The sequence below is a fragment of the Ictidomys tridecemlineatus genome, chromosome 3 (assembly GCF_052094955.1).
Source record: "Ictidomys tridecemlineatus isolate mIctTri1 chromosome 3, mIctTri1.hap1, whole genome shotgun sequence".
Classification (NCBI taxonomy): Eukaryota; Metazoa; Chordata; class Mammalia; order Rodentia; family Sciuridae; genus Ictidomys; species Ictidomys tridecemlineatus.
Genome location: NC_135479.1, coordinates 134,537,556 through 134,554,765, shown reverse-complemented (window position 1 = coordinate 134,554,765; position 17,210 = coordinate 134,537,556). Strand labels below are relative to the sequence as shown.

At 36.5% G+C, this 17,210-nt stretch overlaps 1 protein-coding gene across 6 annotated transcripts in view; it reads right to left on the bottom strand.

Moving 5' to 3' along the window:
* The window catches only part of Tp63 (tumor protein p63), a 130,500-nt gene that overhangs the window by 71,997 nt on the left and 41,293 nt on the right, over nucleotides 1-17,210 (bottom strand). For all 6 annotated transcript variants that reach the window (XM_040270153.2, XM_040270152.2, XM_078043854.1 and 3 more), the window contains exon 2: nucleotides 2,595-2,849. In XM_040270153.2, the coding sequence (XP_040126087.2) occupies nucleotides 2,595-2,849 (255 nt within the window). The remainder of the gene's footprint in view (nucleotides 1-2,594; nucleotides 2,850-17,210) is intronic.

The following is a 17,210-nucleotide window of genomic DNA, read 5'->3' as shown; positions in this document are numbered from 1 at the left end:
TGTATCATTTTATTTTAAAAAGTTGCTTTAAAAGCACAGATGGCTAGAAAAATAGATGTGCAATATAGTACCAAAAACATATCCTCCAGCAGTCGGGCTTAAGGATATAAGAGGACAGCACTACACTACACAGGGCCTGTCTGCTCCATTGTGTCCTCACCCTTCCATTAATCAAAAAGAGAGAGAGTCCAGGCAGGATGAAGGAGAAACCTGAACTAAAGAGGTAGGCCTTACATTCATCTTCCTCCTTGGCTGGTGATTAGCCTTGCAAGTTTTACTTCTTGAATTCCTCATTTATAAAACTGGGGAAAAGAGACTTAGTCATAAGGCTCAGCTGAGATAAATATATGAGAAAATATTTTCAAAAATTTGAAGACTTTGTATATATGTAAGGATATATAAACTGGCCCAAAGTACTACATGATGCTATGGTATATACAGGTATCCATGACTAAGAAAAGAATATCTTCTTAGGTGCAGCTACTCAGACAAGGGTTCAAGTGTCCTAGATTTAGAAGAAATGCAACTAAACCTAAAATAAGCCTACTTGTAAGCAAGAAAGAAACTTAATTAAAATGTAAACACCATGCAATGTACTAGTATGAAGCGTCTTCTCTAAAATCTACAAAGTAGGCAGTAGACAAACAGAAATCCAAAAGATGCAAATTATTTAGCAAAGGTTGCTCATGAATGGCAGACAAAATACTTGATTATGATCAAATTCCTTCTAAGAACTTTCTGTGCTGATTATTAAGACTATCAGAAAACATAGTATGTTCACTGTTTTCATCCTCATCTGATGCACACGCTGAATGCCAGAAAGAGGAAGTGATTGATTAAGGTCACAAAGAAGATCAAGACTAGAATCCATGTTTTCCAGCTCTCAATCTTTACTCTTTTCTCAACACCCAAGTGCCTATTCCTTTTTTCATGGTATTGACATTACTGCTGTTATTTGGAAGGAAACTATACCAATGCATTACACAAAAATCCTTTCTTTTCTTTCTATTATATTATTTAGGTAGAGATTCCCAATGCTTTTTGTGAGACAATACACTCTCAGAGAAGAGCTTTGGATGAAGATGGCTGGGGAATGTGCTAACTGCAGAAAGACCTTAAGATTCCTTTGTGAGGAGATGGGACTGATCTGATGTACTTGTAGCAAGCTTCATCCCCATGGTTCTTACATGACTTTAGAAGGGAAGCAGTTGTTCTTTTAGTGACCTCAATATGCCCATCATCCTCTCAGACAAGTCCATTCATAATACAGTGGAGTCCTGACTCAGTAAAGCAAGCAAGTAGCGGTTATCTTTGAAGAGCTGTGATTATAAATGTCCATCTAGTGATCACCCTCCTAAGCCACATGTGTCTCCTTTACAAAATGGTCACCCTGGTCTCAGAAACTTACTTAGATCAATCAACCATCTATGTGAGGCCTGTAACTCTTAAGTTACTCACCTGCAGTATCCATCTCCAGGATTATAAATACAAAAGAGACTAGAGATTATCACACAATTGATTAGCAACATGTGGAGCAAAGACAGAGTTTTAAGCTGCTACTTAGACTTCATGGTTGAAACATGAGCTGTGACAGAACCACTTCGCACACCATGAAAGGAACACAGTAAAATAAAATAAGTTTTAGGACAATTTTGTGACAGACACCCTGATGTGAAATAGTGGAAAAGGAAAGGATACAATGGGGAGGACGGACATCAGAAATCCATCCAGCTACACAAAAGCCTCTGTAAATTTCAGGATTTTTATCCAACTTAATCTCCTTGTTCTTCAGCTTTCCTCACTAACACAACAGGAGTTATAAAATGGTCTTACCTACTTCACAAAGATGTGAGATCAAAATGAGGGAACAGATGTGAAATTGTGCTGGAATGTCATCAACATTATGAGTGTAGATAATTTAATAAACTCTGTACCACTGGATTTGAGTCTATAGTGAACAAAATACTATATAAAGGGTAAAAATGAAAAAAATTTCAAAGAATCATATTTTTCCACAGAGAAAAAGAATTGTGAAAATAATTCTAAAGTTATTTTTCAATAAGATGATATATTTGGAAGATTTGTATAATCCATGTAAATGTTAATTTTTTTTTTTTTTATAAACATGCATGCCGTTTTGGTCTGGAGTGCGTTCTTTGATCAGCCTGTTAAAACCAGCTTTGTAAGTTTCTCCTTTATATTTGAGAGTTCGTGTACTGTGGCTGCAAGGACACCCAAAAAGTGCACTGTGCTCAGAAGATGCTTAGGGATACTTCAAAACAAAGAAGTACTATACCACAGGTATGAGTCTACATTATAAACTGTAAAATAGAATAAATCATTTTTAAATTTTGAAAGAATATATATTCTTATAAAAGTTATATGTAGAAAGGTTTTCTTTCTTTTTCTTTCAACATTTTAATTTAGTATTTATTTGAACTAAGGGTGCTGTGTGCAGCTGTAGAGATAGGTTTGTAGCAAATTGGTAACTGGAACAAGAAACGTCTCAATTTGGAATTGGGAGAAACCCCAGTGGGTGAGGAAGACCCTAGTACTGGGCAAAGTGAGATGGCAACTTATGCCGGGGATCTTACCGTCCAGGTGGCAGATTTGGCGGTGCTCGACTGTTGGAAGGACACATCGAAGCTGTGCGGGCCCGGGTAGTCAGTGTTGGAGGGGATGGCCGGCGATGGTGACAGGGCATCGAAGGTGGAGCTGGGCTGCGCATAGGGCGAGGGCGCTGTCACGCTGTTCTGCGCATGGTCTGTGTTGTAGGGACTGGTGGACGAGGAGCCATTCTGAATCTGCTGGTCCATGCTGTTTAGGAGCCCCAGGTTCGTGTACTGTGGCTGCAAGGACACCCAGAAACCCTGACATCAGCCATCTAAGCCAAGATCAGTACTCCAAAACAGGCGTCATTTGGTGCATACCTTCTACAGAAGTCCCCCCTTCAGACCCCAAAGATTCCACATGAAAAATAAAACAGGCAATCTGTGATACACAGAACCATCAAGAGGAGTTGGAGGCCTGTGTTTGTAATGATCTTCACAGTTCACAGGGTTCTTAGGGTGCTTTTGGGTATCCTCAAGAGTTTTGCAAGTAGAATAGATGCTTATTTACAGACTAGGCAAAAAGTGCACTGTGCTCAGAAGATGCTTAGGGATACTTCAAAACAAAGAAGTACTATACCACAGGTATGAGTCTCCCTAGGGAGGGGGCATATAGTATTCAGAATGAGAAAGACCACTTGATACATTTAAGGGATTTAAGCATTATATTGTTTTATATATATGTAAAACTATATATATCATTTTATATATATGCATGTATTATTATATGATTAATATAATAATATATTGTATTATATCATATAAAATTATTCTATTCAACTTTAATTATTTTACATGAGGAGCAGAAATAAACTCAGCTATTCGATTCAGTCCAGAGAGCATCTGTCTAAATGTTAATAGCCACACGCCCATTCCATGACATTCATGTATGTACACACACACACACACACACACACACACACACACACACACGGGGAAGGTGGTAAAAGGAAAAGGAAACATCCAATTTGGAATTGGGAGAAACCCCAGTGGGTGAGAAAAATCATCATACTGGGCAAGTGAGATGGATATATATATATATATATATATATATATGTGTGTGTGTGTGTGTGTGTGTGTGTATCCATATGTGACAAAATGAAATAATCTTCAAGTTTTTTTTTCTTGCCCTTATACTTCCACATTCTATCCCAGAGCACCAATAATGTTCCCTTGATCCCACCCCAAAAACTAGTGTCACAAAGACTCATGGGGAATGGGTAGCTAGCAGGTAAAGGAAAATCTTATGTAAATATTTTTAATTAGTTAATTTATTTAGAGATGAGTTTCCAGCCATGTTGCCCAGACTGGTGTGGAACTACTGGCTAAGGTGCTCCTCCTGCCTCAACTTCTTCAGTAGCTAGGACTAAAGGCCTGTACCACTGTGTCCAGCTTCAACTATATATTTTAAAGTAACTTGCTACGGTATCATCTAAGCCTGGTCTAAATTTTAAAATAAAAAAAAAATTTCTTTGCAGCTTTTTGTATTTTACTAGAGTAGAACATGTACAAGGGAATCACAATTTAATCATGAATAAAATCCTCTGCTCAATATGGTTCAGAAGTGCATCAGCTCATGTCACTCCACCTGCCAGCTTCTTTCATGTCTTCTATGTGAATGGACCTGAGCACAGAGTCAAGGACTCAGTAAGATGTTTGTGAAAAGAACAGATTAATTTCTTCCCATTTCACCTACAAAACAACTTTATTATATGACTACAGGAGAAGGGAGGTAAGAAGCATCAACTAATCGGTAGAGTAGAAATTTAGAGACTAAACCTGCTTTGAGTCCAGGGCTCTGTCACACCCGGCCATCACATCCAGGGCCTGATCAGCTGATCAGGGTCCTAAGCCTAGCTTAATTGAGCACATTTCCAGAAGAAGCAACAGTTTTCCCTTTGTAAAGCCCTTTGACACATGGGAATCTCATATTTTCTTCAGGTTATTGAAATAGCGAGAGATCAAAAGCAAGAAGAAGGCAGCCCTATCATTACACATTTTGTTAAAGAAGCAAGAAAGCTGGCTCTTCCACTGGAATACCTCTTCAAGCTGAGGAAAACCATGAAGAACAAACTCACTAAGAAACAGGGGCCTGGAATTGTTTTTAAATTTTAAACTTTAAGTATAATAAAATTATTCTATTCAACTTTAATTCTTTTTACATGAGGAGGAGAAACGAACTCAGCCATTCCATTCAGTCCAGAGAGCATCTGTCTAAATGTTAATAGTCGCACGCCCATTCCATGACATTCATGCATTCGCATTCCACTGCTGAATGCCACCTCCCCATTTGCTCTGCAAATAACTATTAATCTCTTTACACTTATCCCCTTGCTGACAAGAGCAGCTGTTGGTCTCGCCTTCTCTCCCCTCTGACTTCTATAGCTCCTGCCTCTCTCCTATCCTCCATCTTGGGCTTCCCCTCCTGACAGGTGTGGCAGAACTACAGGTAAAGCAACTACAGAAGGAAAATAAAACCTGAGGCCCAGGCTGGTACAGATGTATCCACGCCCCTGGCTGAACTAAAGCTCTTAGGTATCCAAGCCTGAGGCAACCGCCTGGAAAGGGGGTTGAAAAGATATTATTTGTGTTCAAGTTAAGGGTCAGTATACAAAGCACTCCCTAACCTCCTGTAGGAATCAGATAATGCACCCAAAGGCACGTGCTTCCCTACAGCAGTACAATTAGGGAGGCAGCCGTCCCTGACAAAAAGGACAAAGAAACTGGCTGAGCACTTTCTCGCAGGCAGTAAATGACTGTTGGACCACCCCTTCCTCCGCCTCCTTGCTACAGGAAGGAACTACAGCTAATTGTGGGCTTGGATGAGAACAAAGAAGCAGGGGCCCTTGGAATGTTTTTCCCCAATATGTATAAAGGGAAAAGTTGGGGGCCCAGCTTTAAAAGACAGTGAGTAAACACTAACCCATTCTCCAAAGACTTAAGAGAAAGGGAAATTCCATTTACCAAAGAGTCACAAAGAAGACCCCTGCAACCGCAGCAAAACTGAACATACTGGGTGGCACCAAAGAGGCAGAAACTGTATCCAAAGCCCAGTGAGAGCGGGGGTTGATGGGTCTACTTTTAAATGCCATGTTTTAAAATTCTTTATAATTTCAAGTAACATATTATTCTTAAAAAACAATGGAACTTTTTCCTAATGCTTCAATTCATATGATAAAGCTACATTTCTCAATATTGCAAAAAAAAAATAGCGTATTATCCAAAATAAAAGTGAGAAAACACATTTCAATTGAAATGCTTCCAAATTAACACTTTAAAGACAGAACCTGAGCATTATATTCAATTCTTTTTTTTAAACACAAAACCAGCACTACTTAATTCAAAATTAACAAAATCATCCAAGTAAGAACTGTGTGACTGGAAATCTACTTGGATACTTTTCTCAATGTACTAAAAATCAGTAAGTCAAAAGCCTTCCGTAGGAAACAGTTCTTTGGAAGTTAATCATTTAAATATCTAGTTTTGTAAAAAGGTTTTTATTTGCTTATTTCTTTGATTAAAAGAGAGATTGCATGTGTTGACAGAGTATGATTGTAGGCCAAGGGCCCAGCAACATAGTAAAGAAGAACGCATGATAGGACCAAGAAAATAACCTGAAGTGTACAATGCTAAATGAGCATGCAGGATCTCTTGTTCATTAATTATTAAGAATGTTGAAACAGTGATAGTAGGGCTTTAAGCAAAGCACATCACTCTTCAGGGGACAATCCCTATTTGACTAACTCCGTGGTTTGCATATTTATGAAGCTACCCCTCACCCAGGTCAATGAATAATATCTATTTCTCGTTTTCCACCAGAGTGAAGTTGGTAGGGGGAAGGCAGCAATGCCTGGGCCCCTTCTTAATTGCCAATAATTTTATAAACACAGAGGGGAAAATGCGTTTATGGGATATTAAGGCAATGCTTATTGACAAAGACAAGTAAGAGTATCAGGGATAAGAACATAACATTTTCACATCAGCCATAAAAACTGCCCTTGGAATAACACTGTTTGGCCCCATATGTCCCATGTGTTTCTTATCTAACAAAGTTTATTAGAACATTTGAAGTAAAAAGGAAGTAAATTCTCCCTTTCTAACTATAAAGTACTTTGATCTCAGAATAACCTAAACACACTCTACAGGCATAACAATATGAATGCATGACAATATTAGATATCTATCCCATCATATCCAAAAGAGGAGGCAATCTTCTTTCACAAAGTATGGGAGAAGAAAATGAATACAATTTGTCTAATAGCTTCTGTAATCCCAATAAAGTGGAAAAAAAAGAAAATTATTTTCTCTGATTTTAAAAGGTACCTTATTTCCTATGAAAGAACTTTGAAATAGTCTAGGTCCAGGCAACAAGTCTACTATCAGAAATGTTTAGAACTGGAATATATTCAAGTTCATCACAGGCTAGGCAACTTTAATAGGAAGGCAGAAGCACACTTTGGTTGCAGGAACTTAGCATATCCCAGGGCATCACAGAGCACTCTCAGAGTGTTCTGAAACATGGGTGCACCCAGGCCTGAATCTTAAAGCTGTTTGTTTTCACCATGAAAAAGAACAAATATAAGCATCAGTTCCCTAATATAATAAAGAGGGTTTTATTCATTTTTTTTGGTTGTTTTTATTTTTTGTTCATAAGTCCTTTTACATTCTCAATATTTTACAGACTGGTCTGTTCACTAAATTTCAGTTCAGATGCTGGAAATTAAAATAGCAATAGAGAGGACATGATTTTCTCTGTTTGATCTTTTAAAATGTCCTATAAATACAGTTCCTCTAATTTTATTTTTTGTTGTCATCATTATCATCATCATCATTATTATTGTAGTATGGAAATTGAACCCAGGGGCACTTTTACTGGTCAGCTACATCCCAGCCCTTTACTTTTTACTTTGAGACAGGGTCTTCCTTAAGTTGTCCAGGCTGTTCTCAAACTTACGATCTTCCTGCCTCAACCTCTGGAATCACTGGGATTACGGGTGTGCTACACTGCACCCAGCTCATTTTATTTTTTTTTCCTGCATTATGTCTTTGTAATTATTTCAAATTTGAATATATTATAAGTCTGATATTTCTTCTCATAAGTGCAACAATAATGTGTTGGTATACATTGTTATAAACAGTGCTCAATATTAAATAACTAGATTTATTCTTAAAGTTGATGGCTTAATTACTTTCTTATAAAAGGATTGAACACCAAAAAGGGATTCCAATCAAATCATTTGAAGAATACAGTAGAAACAGGGACTTAAGTATAATTTGTATTCCTGAAAATCTCTCCACCAATTTATCAATATTAGAGAGAGATTATAAGTCCTTTTGGACAGATATTACTATCTGCACTAACTAGTTTATGGCAACAAAGCCAACAGCAAATGGTAAGAGGTTAATTGAAATGGAAATAGGAACCAGAAAAGGTATAGGGGAGTTTACTATTGGGATTTATAATCATCATTTATCTCAATTCATACAGATCCTTGATACAGGAAATAATACCTTGTACTTCTAATTTTATTAGGAAGAAACTGTATTTATAATCCTGGAGTGACTGTTAGATGAGACTAGGGAATGGAACCGGTTTCAGTAATCCTACATTTCTCTCGGATCCTGATAATGCAAGAGAACTCTGAACTTTGACTTGGAATGACATGGGGTCCAAGACCCAACACTGCCACTAATGGGCTGTGTCCCCCAGGACACTACAGTTGAACACATTGGACCTTAGTTTCCCAAAAGGTAAAACCATTGTAAAATTGAGGAGACTGAATCTGATGATGCAATGTAAATATCAGTTCTAACACACTGTTTGCTCATCTCTGTGAGGCTACTTTTAAAAAGCGCCATAAGACCACTTTGAAAACAGGTTCATAACTGATTTTTTTCCCTTTGTACATAATTCCCTGAACAAAACTCAAACTCCTGTCTTAGACTGCATATATAGTTCCCTCCGCTGGTATAACCTTTCACCTCAGGCATCATGGAGGAGCTTTTGTGAACATTCTGTAGTCTCTCCTGGGAAAACAGTTTTCTTTGGGACCCTGGCTTTACAAAGTGTTCATTCGATAATACTTAAGCAGACAGTACTACATTTTCCTCCCCAATATTAGCAGGATAGTGATTTTCAACAAGTATTGCCTAAGGGAGAAATATTTGTCATTTTTAAGTCTTCAACCACCTGCCCCACCTCAAAGAAAGATGGTTTGTTTTATGCTAGAATTAAACACAATTAACTTGAAGCACTCCCTTTGAGGTCAAGAAGATATTTGTATTATGTCAAGCAAAAGCACCAACTTTCCACCTTAGAAATGCATTTACCATCACATTTTTCTCAAAACCAGATTTTGTTAAAAATGAAGTATTTCACTGCTTTTGTCTTGTAAAATGATCCTAAATAGTGAATGCTTGGAAAGTCAATAGACTCACACACCTAATAATGAACAAAATGTTAGAATAAAAAGCATTTAAGTACACATATATCACAAAAGAGAGTAGGCAGAGGGGTTATGAGAATGTGTTATGTTCTTATATATAAGAACATAATATATAAGTTTATAAACTGTCAAGATTCCTAAAGGGTCAAGATTCCTTAATTTAGGAGAGAGATCCCCTAAAGTCTTAACTGGCAAGCCAGACAAAGTTGGCTAATTGGGTGGACAAAAGTGTCTACAATTACTACACATAGCATTTGAAAAGACAGGAAGCAGGAAATGTATTGAAGATAAAACATGATCCAAGTATAGCTAAATTACAATATCTAGAGCTCAACTAAGGAAAAAAAATTTGAGAATTATTCCTTTTCAGTAACCACAATAAATGAACAAAATAAAAATCATGAGGAATCTCAAATCTGACACACATTATTATTTGCCAATCTAGTACAGTCTTAACAGAAAGCAGAAATCTATCATTTTAATATTCAATAATTCTTGATCCAGATTTTAGAGAAAATGTTTAGTGTTTCAGTTTACTCAAACAAAAAGTTATTTCTTGAAACAGAAGCAAAATGCATTTTCTCTATTTTGTGTTTTGAGGGCATTTTTTTAAACCCATATCCATCAATTGTTTTACTAGCTTTATTTTGCACACATGGTAATGAGAGAAGAAAGCACAAAATAACAAAATCTTCAGTTAAAGCTCAGCCATCTATATGGAAAATCTCCCATGGCTTCAGAAACTCAGCAATAAAACTTTGCTCATTTTTTTAAAAAAATATTTTTAGTTGTGGATGGGTAGACATAATACCTTTATTTTATTTATGTATAAGTGGTGTTGAGGATCAAACCCAGTACCTCACATGTGCTAGGTAGGTACTCTACCACTGAGCTACAACCCCAGCCCACTGCTTCGCTCATTTTTAAAGTGAGTTTAAAATAGCCCCAATAATAATAATAATAATAATTATTATTATTATTATTATTATTATTTTGTTAGTGTATCTGTCTAATCTATTTCAGAAATTGTGAGTTAACATAATGTGAATGTGATATGAAGTTGAAAATATATCAATTCTAATAAAATCATGATGAACTTGAAGGGTAAAAAACAAACAAAAAAAGCTGGCACATATTTAGCACCCACATTCAAGCTTTTCTATAAGAAGAATATTTGCTTTATTAGCTACTACTGCTACAATTATCATTGTTCTTACTGAGTCCTTACTATGTACCTCATAATATTGAAATGCACTGCATTTTCAACTGTATTTATTTATTTAATATTCAGGAGAGAGGTATCATCATCATCCCATGTTTTACATATATTTTTACAGATGAGGAAACTGAAGCACCACAAGATTAAGTAATTTGCCCAAGGTAGTAACAAGAGCCAGAATGCGAAACCAGTAAATCCGGCTCAATTACCCGCTTTAGCAGCCTCATTTCTGATTACATGTGAACGGGAGTCACTCAAACGTCTGCCTGGAATTTTTATCTAAAAGTTACATTCAAGGAAAGCACATCTCTTTTCTATCTACAGATTTTTTTTTCCTGCCCATTAAACATAGGGTATAAAATTTTAACCAAGGTTAAAGTGGGTATATCTGCAGAGTTAGAGACCCAGCTCCTCCAAGCCATTATCAGAAACAAACAACTCTGGTCATATGACTCTCAAGATGGACATATTCAGTCTTTTAATGGCCTAGGAGGTGCTGTTTGGAACTCCCCTTCAACAAATAGGCCTTCCTTCAGTTTTCTGAAGGTAAACTCCTTCAATCCTCAAGTCTTTAACAGATCCTGACTGTTTCCCAATTCATCATTCAACTCTTGGCTTCAACATCATCTCCCAGGAGCCTTCTTTTACTGCCCAGGTGGATTATGCTCCTGTGTTTCACATTTCCTAGCACATTCTCTGTGTATCACATGATTATACTTAAAATCAGCTATCTGTATAAATTATTTTCTGATGTTGGTCTTCTCTAATACACAATTTAAGAAGAATGGTCTTATTTATATTTGGCATATTTAGTGCTAAATCCCTAGTACCTGGACTTTCTGAGACATAGTAGATGCTTAGGAAATAATTCTAAAAAGAATAAATGTAAAAACACTACAAAATAAAAATCACTTTCAGAAAGTATCCCTTTTATTCTAGAACAACTAAGTGTTGCTTTTTTTGTCTTGAAAAAAAGTGTCCAAATGAAATTTATCTCTTCATATATTATTGCCAGGTGAACATTATAGAGTATCATCAAATAATCTCTCCAAGACATTTCCTTTGTATTTTACCTTGTCTTGGTAAGTGGGAATGGTGCTTTTACCTTCAGCTTTTATGGGAACTAGTAGCAGAATAGCCAGTCCTGTCACTCACAATACAGTGAGTAACACCTGGTAGCTCACACCTAGCTGAGAAGTTTATTAATGAGCTTCCACTTCCTTAAAATGAACACATACACACTTTGGTGCCAAGGCAGTGTTTTTTACCTGATGATCTAGATTTTGTTTCTAATGCATCTAGGTCAGCAATAAGAATCTAAAACTGTTTGGTGATATCATTTCCTACTGATGGCCATTATAACTGATGCAGGTTGCTTTGGAAAGAAATCACCTGGAAATCCACTTAAGGGTGACACTTAGTTTCTTGTATATAGGCCATAGAATTGGTTCCTCCCTACCTAATTTCCATGATTTCTGCCCAGTTAGCCAGAATTTAGCTTAGAATAATGACTTAATTAATGGCTTACAAATGTATGTTTTGAGGAACTAAGATTATAGTTTATCCAACTCACAAACTATTTCTCGGAAATGATATAAATTCATGACATCATTTTCCAGACTTTAAAATACACCCTCAGAGTCCAAAACAGGAGCTTTTATTTGCAAGAATATTGAAGTATGAAACAAGGAGTATACTACTGAGTGTTAGTATTCTAAGTGTATTCAATTGAGAGTCGAAGCTTCAAGAGTTCTGATTTGCATTTGCTATTCAAATGCTTTGCTGATTGATACTTTTTTTATTATATTAGAGGCACAGTTCTCAATTATTTAATGTTTTGTAATTAGACATGGAGACTTATATATCATTGGAGTAACCCTTTAAGCTTTTTAACAGCAAAGTAAAACTGAAGTTTGTAGCTGTGTGGAAGGCATTTCCTACTCTGAAAGGGCACTTAAGTATTCATTTCAATCTATTTACCCCACTATGAAAGCAACAATCCATCAATCAGTTTAATAATTATAACAACTCATTAGTGTCTTCAAGAAAAAACAAAAGGCTGGGCCACTATGTTTAAGAGCAAACTCACTTCAAGACTTCACAGGCATCCATTAGTAATAACACCATAGAAAATAAAAAGGGGAGAGTGTTTGCAAATCATCAAGCTTATTCACCCAGATCAAACCACCCACATCTCTGGTGATGATCGGGAGACATGCAGGGAACAAACTGACTCAGGTAAACACTTTTAAAAAGTGATTGCAATGCATGATAAAAATCTAATCTGTTCAGCTTTTTTTTTTTTAAACCAAACACATTCTCTGTCCCCATGGGTAATCAATTATGTGAAAGCAACATTTACTTCACATTTTTTACCTATTAGGGTACAAGTTCTTTCATACTTAGAAAACTACCCTGTATTTAAAATTTTTCCCACTGGAAGTATAATGAAAATAACACTGGGATCAACAAAAAGAAAAAAAAACTTGCAATGTGTTGATGAAAACAATATATACATACACACACACACACACACACACACACATACATACACACACATATACATATATATATATTTTAATTTGTTCTAGTTATACATGAGAGTAGAATGTATTTTGACATATCATACATATATGGAGTATAACTTCTCTTTCTTATGGTTGTATATTATGTAGAATTACATTGGTCACATAATCACATATGCACATAGTAAAATGAATTGGACATTATTATCCTATCTTTCCTGTTTTCATCCCCCTCCCTTCCCTCATTCCCCTTTGAAAGTATTTCTATTCCCCCTGCCCTTATGATGAATTAGCATCCGCATTTCACAGAAATCATTTGGCCTTTGGAAAACCATATAATTCTGTTGTCTGCAAAACAGGCAGGTGAACAAAGCTTATGTAATGTATGGGAGCACGTTACTTCTTTTGCACACGTTATAGCCTCTCCTTAGTTTATATCATATATCGTATGATATATTTCTTTCTGAAGATACCATTTCAAGCCACAGCAGTCCATGTTTGTCCCCAAGACATCCAGGGAACATTATAGGATATAGAGATAAATAGACATATCCTCTACTCTACAACAGCCTTAGTCTAGGGAGAGGGCATCTGGTATACAGAGAAGTAGAATGTGTACAGGGTGGAGGCCTCATTCAGAAGGGTGGGATCTGAGAAATCTTTAAGGCAGAACCTTAATGACTGGAAAGGACCTGTAGATAAATACTTGGATGTGGCAATGTTGAGGGAATAAAAAAAGTTTAGAAAAGAGTCTTTTCTGAAATCTCACTATTCTGAGTTTGCCTTTCTAGCACTGGACATTGTTGAAGTAATTCCCTAGGAATTACTAAGGCTTGTAAGAACTCATACCTCACCCAGTGTGACCATTTCTCTCTGTGTGCCTGTGGAGTCCTCCACCTTAGTGTGGTAACAAACTTTCATATAGTCTATTTAAAAGTAATCAAGCCATTCCCAAAACATCTGATGTCCTGCTCTGAGAGGGTAATGGTTTTCCTTTTAATTCTGATTCCATCAATAGGGTGACACTAATCCAGACTGATTTGAGTAAACAGGGCACATTCCCCATTGTCTCTGTGATCTGAGAAAGAATAAACTTGAAAAAGATCACTGCCTGGATTGGAAATGGCCCCTTTGGGTGTTTTGCGCAAGCTTAAAAGGAAAAAGAAAATGCCTGTGCAGGGTTCTGTCCAAAGCGAGCTCACTTTTGAGGGTGGTAATTCTCACAGGGGTATTATACTAAACTGCACCTATTAGTGGCTTTAGCACCAATAAGAAAGTAGAACTATTTCTTTTGTAGTGTTTCCAGAATGGCTGACAAGAGAGTTTCATAAATTTCCGCCTCTGGCAACACACCATAGCTTGATTCAAAATTCCCTCTTTCAGCTTTTAAAAATAATGTTTTTCCCCATTTAAGAAACCCAGGCAAGATGCAATCCTGATTACAAGTTTTGCATGAAATATCAATTTATCCATTTATGTACACACATTCACTAACATTCCAAAAATGCTTTATTCTTGCCAGTTATCCCCTCACCTAGAACATGTGCTTTATCTTAGCAACAGTTGCTGAATTTTAAATGGACAGGTGAGCATTATCTGGTGAAGCCATCTCAGCCCAAATCTCCATAGCAGTCCAATTTCACATGTCTTTGGTAAAGAAACTTAAAAATTTTTATTTATAAATCATAGTGTATAAAGCTATGCTTTATCAAACAGAATAAACTTAGAAACAAATTTCAAAGAATTTTTTTTCTTTTTCCTTTTCCCCCAGAAAGGAGTGTGTTTTGTGTAGTGCAGAGGTGCTACATTATCATCCTAAATAAGAGAATCAAAGTGGAGACTTCTAAAGTACTGCTTCTGAAAAGCCTTTGTAGACAATTCAGTTTCACTACTTATTCAAATGAGGCTGAAGAGCAATGTGGCATTTGGTAAAACCTCATGGTTTCCATAATGTCTGAAAGAAGTGGAAAGGAGGACAATCACATGCTAAGACTGGATACTTTCAGAATCTGTTCATATAAGTGGACGAACAGGTTGGTAAGGAAGAGAAAAAAATGAAGTACAAGCTTGGATGTCTCCCTATTTATCACCTTGTTCCTCCTACCCCTTCCCTGGCTTTAAATCAAGTCAGTGGCCCCAACATCACTGCCGCCACCTAGCTGTGGCCCCCCTCATCTTTCCTGCCTTAGCCTATTAATACTTTCTCAAGTTGCCTGTTTTCTTCCTGGGTGAGATGGAAGTGGTGAAGGAGGCTGTGGCAGGAGAGGATATTAATGCGGGTAAAGATATGTGTTCTCCTGATATTTCCCTTCAAATATAAAGTCCTAAATATGTTTCATTGTTTCAAAATGAAATTTGAAAATTTTATGACAAAGATTTTTCATTTGTGATACTGAAGTTTTTGTTGTTGACGATGATTTAATAGGGTGGGATTTTTTGTTGTTGTTGTTGTTGTTGTTTAATAAGTCATTAGTATTTCTGTCACAGTATTACTTCCCAGTTGGGATTCTCATTTCAAACAAATGCCATACTTCAGCTCTAGTATTACTACTTGCATTTACAACAGTGACCAGAGAAAAAAGTTTTGGTATTTATTTTTTATCCTATATCTAAGATGAATATTTAACGAAAAAAAATTAATTCCTAATTAACATAGAGAATCAGTCTGAATTTTGTTCCTAATTTTGATTAACTTTAAAACATAAACCAAGACTCAAAAAAGGTAAGATGCCTTATCAGTCTCTGGCAAAGTCTAAGGAACTGAGCAGGAAATCCTCTACTTCTCCCAACCCAAGCAATCATTTGGTCTTATTCTTTACTCTCACTGTACTAAGCCAACAAAGTGCAGTGCAAATTTAGATTCCTGAATTATGAACACTGTTCATACTTTAAAAACATGAAGGTCCTGGCTCTTAGTAAGATAACAGCCCCTACGATCTTGTCTTGCGGTTTCAATGGAAGCTTCCGGCATTAAAATCAACATGTTCCCTTTTTAAATCAATATACCATGCTCCTTCATGGGATGTGGTACAGTTCTTTGTGTCTTCATTCATTTTCTACATGCTACACAGAATAACCTTGGTCCTCCCCATTCTCAGATGAATTCTGGTCTTCTGATCATGTGAAATTGCACCTTCATCATGAACACCTTAAACTCTGTTCCTCTTTTTAGAACTTGTGGTGTCTCTTACTAGTCCTATTTTATACTGGAGTCATCTATTAGCATCTAAAATCCTCCTTTGATTGGTGGATTCTCCAGGGTTCACAGCTAAAAGGTGCTCTTTTCTACTTTCCTAATGATTTCTTACAGTAGAAGAAATAATCTAAATGGTTTATGGCTGCTATATCAAAATCATTGCATCTAGGGACAGGCAAAGTTAGACTACTTTTTCATTTTGGAGTGGTGTATTGGGGAAAAGACTGAAACAAAAATAGGGTCTTTATTTTTAAAGTAACCAAGTAATTTGTCTGAACTGGGATACTTTTGACAGTGAAAAGGGGTGTTATTAAGAGTTATGCTGGAACAGCTGGTGTAAATAAAGACAAACTAAGACCAATGTTTCCTAATTTATCTATGGCAGAGACCACAGTTAAAGAGAGCTATGGGCAGAGAACACATGAGTTGCATGGGATCTTAAAAACAATCCATTTCTACTTTTCCAAAAGTTCTAGAAAAGTGGTGGATGTTCTTACAAAAATGGCAGCCAAAGTATCAGGTGGAGAAATGCATTTTTATACTTCCAGGCATTTCTAGAGTGAACTTATTTATCTTCCCAAGAGCTCCCTAAAAGAGATCAAACACACCCTCCCTCTCTGCAGTCCTTCTGTGGCTTGTCATTGTCACTATATTAAACACTCTCTCAGTGTTAGGGTCCTCATGGAGATGCTCTTATCTTATATTTTCCTGACTGTATTTCATAATCATCTTATGCTTTCAAAATGCATAGGAACTACTGGACATTTCTAAGTGCACCAGCCATCACCCCACCCCTGTGCCTCTATTGTTTATTACTTTACCTCTCCTTCTCTCTTACATTTCAAGGAAACAGAAATTTCTACCTCTCCTTCCAAGTGCAGTGGCATCTTATATATTTTTGTGGATTTTCTTGATCTTCCTACTTTGGGACTTTCTTGCTTGCTTACTTTATATGGCTCATACTTCTCACATGACACTTAGGATCTTCCCTATGTTATAATTGTATGTGTATGTATAATTGGCTCACTCTGCCAATGAACTATAAACTTCTCAGTGTAGAAGTATTTTCTTAACTCATTTTTAGAGCCTAACATTATATACACTACTGATTTTAAACATTTATTTGAAAAGAAAGAGCAGTTTTTCTAATCTGTAGTTTTCTCAATACTACTTTAAATGAATAATGACAAAGTGCAACTCAACTAAAAACCATGA